This window comes from Rhodnius prolixus, unplaced genomic scaffold, assembly GCF_049639745.1.
Source record: "Rhodnius prolixus isolate KJV_2025 unplaced genomic scaffold, Rpr scaffold_10, whole genome shotgun sequence".
NCBI lineage: Eukaryota > Metazoa > Arthropoda > Insecta > Hemiptera > Reduviidae > Rhodnius > Rhodnius prolixus.
In genome coordinates this window covers 5,236,925-5,245,896 of record NW_027411615.1, presented here as the reverse complement: position 1 = coordinate 5,245,896, position 8,972 = coordinate 5,236,925, and the positions used below count along the sequence as shown (strand labels likewise).

General features: G+C 31.3%; 1 protein-coding gene and 1 long non-coding RNA gene across 32 annotated transcripts in view; one reads left to right on the top strand and one right to left on the bottom strand.

The window, feature by feature from the left end:
• LOC141456803 (uncharacterized) overlaps positions 1-8,972 on the bottom strand; it is a 120,459-nt gene that overhangs the window by 55,075 nt on the left and 56,412 nt on the right. For 18 of the 31 annotated variants that reach the window (XR_012460022.1, XR_012460008.1, XR_012460024.1 and 15 more), the window contains 2 exons: positions 3,522-3,636; positions 635-1,076 (listed from right to left, as the gene is read on the bottom strand). This is a non-coding gene — a long non-coding RNA (uncharacterized lncRNA). The remainder of the gene's footprint in view (positions 1-634; positions 1,077-3,521; positions 3,637-8,972) is intronic. The other 13 variants (XR_012460023.1, XR_012460011.1, XR_012460027.1 and 10 more) reach the window with 5 other exon arrangements.
• The window catches only part of Gpb5 (Glycoprotein hormone beta 5), a 29,661-nt gene continuing 28,314 nt past the window's right edge, over positions 7,626-8,972 (top strand). The window contains exon 1 of the mRNA XM_074133084.1: positions 7,626-8,070. Coding sequence (XP_073989185.1) covers positions 8,036-8,070 — 35 coding nt within the window. The 5' untranslated portion in view covers positions 7,626-8,035. The remainder of the gene's footprint in view (positions 8,071-8,972) is intronic.

Below are 8,972 nucleotides of genomic sequence, written 5' to 3'. Positions count from 1 at the left end.
TCAAAATTCGTCCGAAATTTTCAAATAGGATTTTAGAAAAGGTCAACCACTCTTTCATTGGCCCCGAACTTTCTGGAGATATTTCAGTCTGAATAGGTTCCATACGGCAACAGCTTCACCAAAATCGTCTCTATGTACGCGCTCGGTGGTTCGTTAATAGTCTGATTAAGAGTACAGACTTCGCTGACAGCAACATGTTGCTTTGTCTTCATGAACATTACTCAAAAACCTGTTTTAATCTCTTGATGGGCACTATGTTTTAAGAACACAGTCCTCGGATAGCGTAGGGTGATAAGGAAATTTGGTCGATCACAGATCAGCTTTCCAATAACGTTATTAAGGTTAAAAGTTGGAGACTTTTTGTCCCAGATGTTCTTTTTTTTTAATGGGTACATATGTATATACATATGTATATAGCCCACAAAAATTAGACTGTGAACGGTTTGGCCCATACCAAAGACGAGAAATGAACTTTCATACATAGTGAAGCTCAATATGTAAGGTTTTGTTTAGGTGACTTCCTTGTGTACGTTAAATAGCAGTCAGACTTCGATAAAGAGTTTAGTACATGATTTTAAGAAGATGAGTAAACATTTTACTAAAATTAAAACACACATCGACGTTATCTACTGACCTGCCGACGTATTCTTGCTTCTTTCCAGCCGTTGAAAGCTCAAAATTAATATTTCGTGCGCTATTATTTCCAGCGTTATTGGTTTCGGCCAACTGAGTCAATCGGAAGAGCGAATTTACAGAAGTGATCTTTTAGTTTTTCTCATTTAGCTGCCGATATAGGTCTATCAAATTTATTGAATAATATTTTTAAGAGATAATAGCGCACCTCAAAAGAGGTTTTGAAGGTTTCCTGGGGAATGAAAATAAGAGTAATAAATGTCCACATAAGTTGTGTTAGGTCGACAGCGGGCCCTAGCCCTTTCTTTGGCCAATTCTAAGCCCTAATTATTTTTCAAGACTCACACAGACGATAAATCCAACATAGTCGTAGGCAGTGTATTGGTCATGGAGGACCTAAATTACTCGCGAAAAATTGTTCTACTGGACCCTCTTGTGAAAACCTGGAACAGTAGATATTGTTCTATTTTCAGAAATTTCAATACGAAGAATGGACAGTGAATCGTAAGTACAGAACAATAAAAATACATTCTTTTGTTAAACTTACAATGTTCTAAATTAATTTATGTAAAATTAATTAAATAATGTAAAATAATGAAAATGATCAATGCAATTATATAATGAGATATTTAAATAGTAGTTTGAATAGCAGATATCGTGCGTCTATAAAAGACTAGAGTTCGTAACTAAATAAAAGTTGGTCCACCGATAAGACATACACTATGCCAACAATCAACAATTGAAGAGAACATCATTTTGATACAATTGTCGAATAATAGGTTTTGTGTACCTACCGCAGTGTAAGAGAGAAGTTTATATCTCGTTTTACGCTAGAGTTTTACTTTCTTCCAAGGAATTTTTTTTATAAATTTCAGTTTCTATTTTTCCTCCCCTAAATTATATTGATTAGGACAGGAAGAGTAAAAGATTACTAATTGAAAAGTCCATTATTTCAAAATGAATGCTTCAACTGATTTACTGTAATTTTATTTCTATTCTTCGAAAACTAGATTTCTAAACTCAAGTTTTATCTCAGTTTAATGATTTCCTGGTTTACTTAACTTAATTTAACTTTACTTAATCATCAAATTTTAAACAATTAAACGGGAAATTGTAATAGAAAATGTGTAATGGGTGTTAAAACTTAAACTCTTGTAATTTGTAAGACAAACCTTGCATTTGCATCAGCTATTGATTGAGGAAGCGAAGGATAATTTCAAATAAAGGAAGGAAACTTTTAGAAAATCTGAACGATTTTTGACTTGGAAGAACATTCTGATACTTAGCAAACCTGAACGTCCTTATATGTAGTAATGTACACTTCTGGCATATCCCAAATTATCTCATTTTGTTTACAGTGAAAGTATGAAGTGGTTTTTATGCGGTTAATAATTTGTCCACTTAACAATTACACTTAAAGTTTAAAGCAATTAATGGTAGTCGGATCAGGAAAAAATTGCAAGTCATTAACGACCACAAATACTTCAGTAACGGTTATTTTAAAGTCAAAGTAATTTATGAAGTTAAAGAAAGAATACTTGTTGTTTTTTTAACGATCCAACTCTTACATATTTTGAGTATTTATCGAATTTTTAATATTTTAAAATATCTATGAAAAGTTAAATACAGGAGTACCTGGAAAGGCTACTACTTTATTGAACCCTTGTGTGTTCTAGATATTTTGAAAGAGAACAACCAGTGTGTGTGAATGTTAGTGGACAAGCTTTCCACATGATCAATTTATTACAAGATAGTCGTCCGCTCATAATTTACACTGATTAATAAGTGTCAAAACAAATTTTACCCGTTAATATTAGGTTTTGCCGTAGTTAGGCTGAAAAGATATATTCATTTTGATTCTATTCTCTGCTCTCATGGCTCAATTATCTAAATGAATTAATCAAACATATCAATTGAAGACTTATAATGAGAATATGATTAAATTATTCTACAATTTTTATTACTATTATTGATTAGAACTTTATCTTAAAATATCCGTGAGCTTACTTAAATTTAAAAGAATTTTTCAATATCTGTAAAAAAATCTGGTGTGAAATCTCTATAACTTTTCTCTTAAAACTCTCTTTACTTTTCTCAAAGTTTTAACTAACAATGTTTCTTCAGTCTCCGAATATTTGAGTTACACTTCTTACCAACATGATACAGTTTAAAATACCCTTAATCACGTTAAAATGTATTTTTACAGAAAAGCCTACCCCAATCCATCCCCGAGAACTGCCTAATTTTTCTGGAAAAACGATTACCGAAGTTATATATAAGTATATACTTATGTATATATGTGATTTACAGAAACACACGTGAGCCATTATTAAGAAAAGTGAACGATTCATTGATTAAACAGGAACTTCCAGGTGAGGAATGGAATTCCAGTAAAACAATTATCTCTTCTTCATTGTACCCCAGATTAATTTCTTGAGAATTTCTATTCTTTTTTTCCTAAAGAGAACTTCTAGCGTACCAGCGTCATACTAAGATGCGATGGCTGTTCGAAAGCAGAGATGTCGGCTTCTCGTATTTAGCGTACTCAGGATTAATTCTAACTCATCCTCTCAGGAACTCATTTAAACACTTGGTACTCTTAAGAGATGGCACGTTGTGAACCAATTTAAAATCCAGAATATATCGAGAACTTTAGATTTGAATCCTAAAGCAACAAGGTAAGAAAGTAGCAAGATAGAATGTTCGCCCTTAGATGATTATCTAACTACTAAAATTAACAAACAAACAAACAAAAATCGAGTTAAATTTACAAACTGAATTATATTTTTTTAGCGAGATAATGGTATTCTTGCAGTTGGCCTCTAGGACCTATCCTATTTTATAAGAACTCATAAACTGTGATGCAATAGAAAATCTCATTAACCCACTGAGGAGGTGTATATACCGGAAGATTTCACATGATCTTGAACATCAAGAGTTCTCTGTTCTTGATTGATGACTTCTGCGGGAGGCTGCAGTAGTACTTGATAATTCACCTGTCACCTGAAACACATTAATTTTATTCTAAATGGTTGCATAAAAAATACCTGTTTTTTTAAAATTAAGAAGCGCTTTGGATTTATAGGATGCAAGTGCATGAGCCATATTTAACTAACCGTGTTTAAGATACCACACAGGTGTCTTCTTGATGGTATAGGAAATTAAAAACAGGATTCATAAAAGGGCTAATTTTTTTTAAAAAAAAAAAAAGAACAAAAGAATAATGACTTATTTTCAGATTCTGAGAGAAGAGGATTGTAAAACATCATTTCCTCTTGAAAATTTAAAGTTGTGGTTTTCTTGTTTTCAAGAACTATGTGAATATAATTCATCACACGCTCGTTCCCAATGGACTTTGCTATCAACAATGAGTTAGAATGTACTGAAAAATTACCCATTCGGCTAAACTCCTTCCTATAACTATAAAAAAAAATTATGAACTTGATTTTAGGATAAGATATTTTTTATTTGTAGGTGTTTAAAAGGTCTGTGACGTTACACTTCTCTTAATGTTTTTTTTTAAAGTAGTAAATGTTGGGAGTTAACAAAATTTCAATAGTATTTAGTAGGCAAGCTTTCTACTTTTTAGAAAATGTGTAATTACGTAAATTGTGGTAGCAGAATTTCTTGGAGGTGTTTACATATTTATTTTAAATGAAAAAAAAGGAAGTTTGATCTGAAAGAGTAGCATTTAAGAAACAAGAAACAGAAAAGTGGTCCGAAATCCTCAAACAAATATCACTAAAGTGAATTTCCAATTATTGGGATCGACGTCTGGATCGAGTCCTAATAAGTAACGATCGACCTAACGTTGATTTGACACCTCATTTTCTTTTATAACTCATTGGTCTGTTGACTGTTAGAGAAAGAGAAAAAAAAAGGATATGCTTTTAATTAATTATACGTTTTACTCTCTTTAATCATTAATCAAACTTTAATAACCTAATTAACAAAATTTTAGCAAAAAACATATTTTTTATTTCATATGTTTTTCTATAATTGACTATGGGAACGAACAATTTGCAGGTGCATTCAAGAATTATTAACTATATTCATAAGAAAGATTATAAAAGTTTTATTATACTTTACGATGCAGAATCTGTTAATGAATCAATATTTGGTCATGTTAAGCCTTCTCTGTAACATTTTTGTAATAAACTAAAAAACTGATTTTTTAATGTTACATTATTTATCTTCTTTTCTGTTACAAATCCATCAACAAGAAAGAGAGAGAGCAAGATTTAGCAAGATGAACCTTGGAAAACCGAACTAGAAATATGGAAGAAAGGCATTAGTCAATTTATCCACTGGAATAATGAACGCGTTAATGATACGATCTGAAAAGAGACTGCAGAACTTAGTAACTACTTGGTGGGTTCATAGCAATGTTTTACACTCTGAATAAAAAAAAAATCATCTGCCTTCACTGAACTTAGCTGACATCTTGTTTACTTCCTTTCTCTTTTTTTCTTTTTTGTTCGAGCCTTTAAATAAAATTTAAAAGCGACACCTCTTTTACTTTAATTTTTACTTGGCAAAGAAACATAAGAAGAAAAGTCTTTGTAAAATATGCTTCACAAAACGGGAGAACAAACTTCTTAAACAATAACCGAATCTAAAGAGTTCTTCTTGTTTTATTTAACTAAAATAAAACTAAAATAATATTCAATGCTCACTGGAGATAAAGAAAAATAAATAAATAAATAAAACATAAGGAAACCTCAATGAAACTGCCACCGTTTTTTTTATTTTATCAGTCCTTTCCTTAAATAAATTTTAGGATGTTTATATTAATAAGTGGGTCAACAAATTATTATTCTCCAAGTTCTGTTATCTTTACCAAACGTTTGGATTCTATTTACTAAAGCTTTGTTATGAATGATAAAGTATTCTTTAAAAATAATTCAAACTCTGATAACTCTTTTTATATTTTCCTTCGTTGGGGACGCTTTGAGAATTTAGAGGAAGTCACAAGAGCAGTTAAGGATATCTTGCCCCATAATCAAAGAATTAAAACGGATGGAATCCAAAAATAGCCGAAAGATGTGTTCTTTTTTTTGAAAAAGAGAACGCACATGAAACGACATGATCCGAAACGATGCCATCAGAAAGGAATTCTGCATAAAATGAATAAAAACAGAAAAAAAAAGCAACTGATAGTTTGGTCTTTTATGTAAATTGGAAGCCGAAGCAAGTCATGGAAAGACGTAGGAAGAAGGCTAAACCGTTTGACATAGGTCTTTCTGGTGGTCAACCCAGAAAGGCGTGTAAACCAATCTACAGATGAATCATAAAGGTCAAGAAAGAACCGCAGGATAGAGAGACTGAAAAAATGTCCAGAGGTAGCTCCATGTCTAATGACAGTAAAAGATAAAAGTAAGACGCAAATACTTTATTTTCAGTAGGCGAAAGATGAAAATGTTAATCCAATCACAAATATGCTAAACAGCATAGAGACATTCATTATAAATTAAACAACACTTTAATGTTGTACGCCCAAATAATTCCAAGTGGATACTTGGACGATCTAGAGCAATTGTTCGAAAATTAAAGGTGTTATGAGAAAAGAATGTTAGCACGCTTGAGATTTAGTAGGCCATCAGATAACTGAGGAAATGCATTTAGTCTAGTCTTCTGTAGCGTTAAGAAATTCATGGGGAAAAAATTCAGCGCATAAAATTTAACATTCTCTGAAAACAAATTAAAGATGGATTATCTTAACAACTTTTCACTTTTTGGATCCCTTTTTAACAAAATAAATTTATAACCTAATCACATATTTCTTTAACTAAATATCAAAAAATACATTAAAACTTAACTTTGGTAATAATGATAATATTAAAATATTAAGACCTAGATATATAGAAATATAGGTACGGGATTGTTGACAAGAGTTTCATCAATGACATTATTGAGAAATTCTAAACATTCAAAGTTGAGTAGGAAATTGGAATCTCGATAATAATTTCCCATTTAATGATAAGTAAGCAATATTAGTTCCCTTGGTTGCACATTATTAGGAGAATTATTCAATGTGATATCTTATGCTGAGAAAGAGCGAGGAATTGATGACAATTTGGTTTTCATTTGGGGTGATTCTTTTAATACTTTTTTCACGTCTTATTTAACTAATTTTTTTCAAATATTTAATGTCACTGCCCAGATAAAACATTCTTTTTGCGATTCTAGTTATTAAATAACAGCTTTTTTTTTGCTGCAGAATTTAAAAAAATGAGTGGAAGAAAAGATGGAAGTTAAAGCAAGGAAAATTCAATTTTCTACTTTAAAATATGGGTTATAAAGAAAATTTTCTATTTTCTTTTGACATTTTTATTACTAGCCTTAGGGGTTTTATCCATTTATGTAAGTGAAATATCAAGGAGTTTAGAACTAATATCTTTGGAATGACAAAAAAAAATCTTATTGTAATAAAAAATCTGGTATTAACATATACACACGACTTTTCTCCTCCGCTAACGTAATTAAATTTTCCTGAAAGTTGGAATTTGTACAAAAAAGATGGCCACTCAATTTGGAAAATTATAATTAATCACTTTTTTTCAAGTGGTAATTTAGTCAAAGTTGAAATCCAATACAGAACATGCGGGGAGCTTTAGTGGATTAGTTGCCCATGGAAGTGGTTACGCCACTCTGTAGAGGTTTCCTAGAATCAAGCGTTGGATGGTATATACATATCTGATCTAAGAGTTTTTTTGGGGGAAGAGCATTCTCTAAAATGATTAAGGAGGACAATCGAGGAGAAGGGTCGTTTAGCCCCTAGGAGTAGTAATCCCAAACCGTTGGCTCCCAAATTCTGTTCCGTAAAAGTTTTAACATCAGCAGAAGGTGTTGTTGTTTGAGTGGTCTCACAATGATTACACTATAGATCTAAAAATTGAAAAAAAAAAAAAATAAATAAAAAATAAGACGCAATGCAGAATCTCTTTAACATATAAAACTAAATGAAAAGTTACTATTTTATAACATGTGATGAAATAGATATCATAAAAAAATACATATATACATTACAGATGTACAAGATGCTATTTTGTACCATTACATTAGCATAAAAGTGATGAAAAATGGTATAAATATGGGGTTGGGGGATCTGTGTTAATGTACGTATGTATGGGGATATGGTAGACAGTGGGTGATATTATCAGCCACCTTCAGGTGTAGGTTGATATGTGCTGATGACGAAGTTTTAGTAGACAAGCTCAAAAAAAAAAAGAGAGAGAGTGAGAGGGAGAATAATAGGTAAATAAAGCTGTGGAAAGAGAGAAAGAGAGCGTGGAAAAGCGCCTTTAAAGAATGGCGTGAAGCGCCTGCGCCACCCAGTACACACTTGTTAGAACTTCACGTGGCTTCAAACAGTCCCATCCATCCAACATCTACCATCACAATGATCTCCGCTGGCTCACTCAATCCAACTATAAGGTAAACACTCATCTTCAAAAACCAAAACCTTCCTACCCAACAAATAAAATAAAAAATAAAAATGGTGACCTTTTTCTTTTAAGTATATATAATTATATAAATACTGCACCAAAAAAGAGACAATTTTGAAGTCTACATTTTCATCGAAAAAATCGCTAACATTTACTTTGTATCATTGGTTCTGTTTTGTTAAACCCAACAAACAAAAAGTTAGCACCAAGATCCGTTTTTAGGACCAAAACTTTCTATTTCAAGGAAGTAAATTTTTAGATCTATCACTTTTGTTAATTAAACATTTTTACTAAGAAAAAAACAAAACATTTTTGGTAAGAACATCATGGGTGAATCAATTATTTAAAGTTTTTAAAGAAAGAGCCTGTTAGAATGAAGTACAAGAGATTATTACTGCTTCAGAATCTCACATTTTATTTCAATTTCATTTTAATCATACCCTCATTGCACCCTTTTCAGCAAAGAAAATTTTAAAAAGCCCGCCATTTTATTGAATTTTCAAACATTTTTTTAACCTAATTCCATTCGTTTTCTTTATAACTTTCCCATAATTAAGAAAAACTTATTTAGAACTTAATTTTAAGTTTACTGAAGACGAAATTATGATTTACGCATCACTCTAGTTGATCCGTTTAGTGAAATTATGGAACTATTATTTGCACTCTATAAATAAGAAATGAGTTGCTAAAATTTTTCGAAAATGAAGGGGAAATAGGTTGGAGAAGTTGGAAGTTCCTTGGGACTGTTTTTTTCTTTTACAGTTTTCCGTGATTTTCTGTGATTGGTAACCATTGGTTGAGCTGCTTGCAACTTTTAATCCAAACTATTAATTATTCGTAGACCACTTTTGCTTGATTATTTTTTGTGAAACTGATTATTAGAGTTCTGAA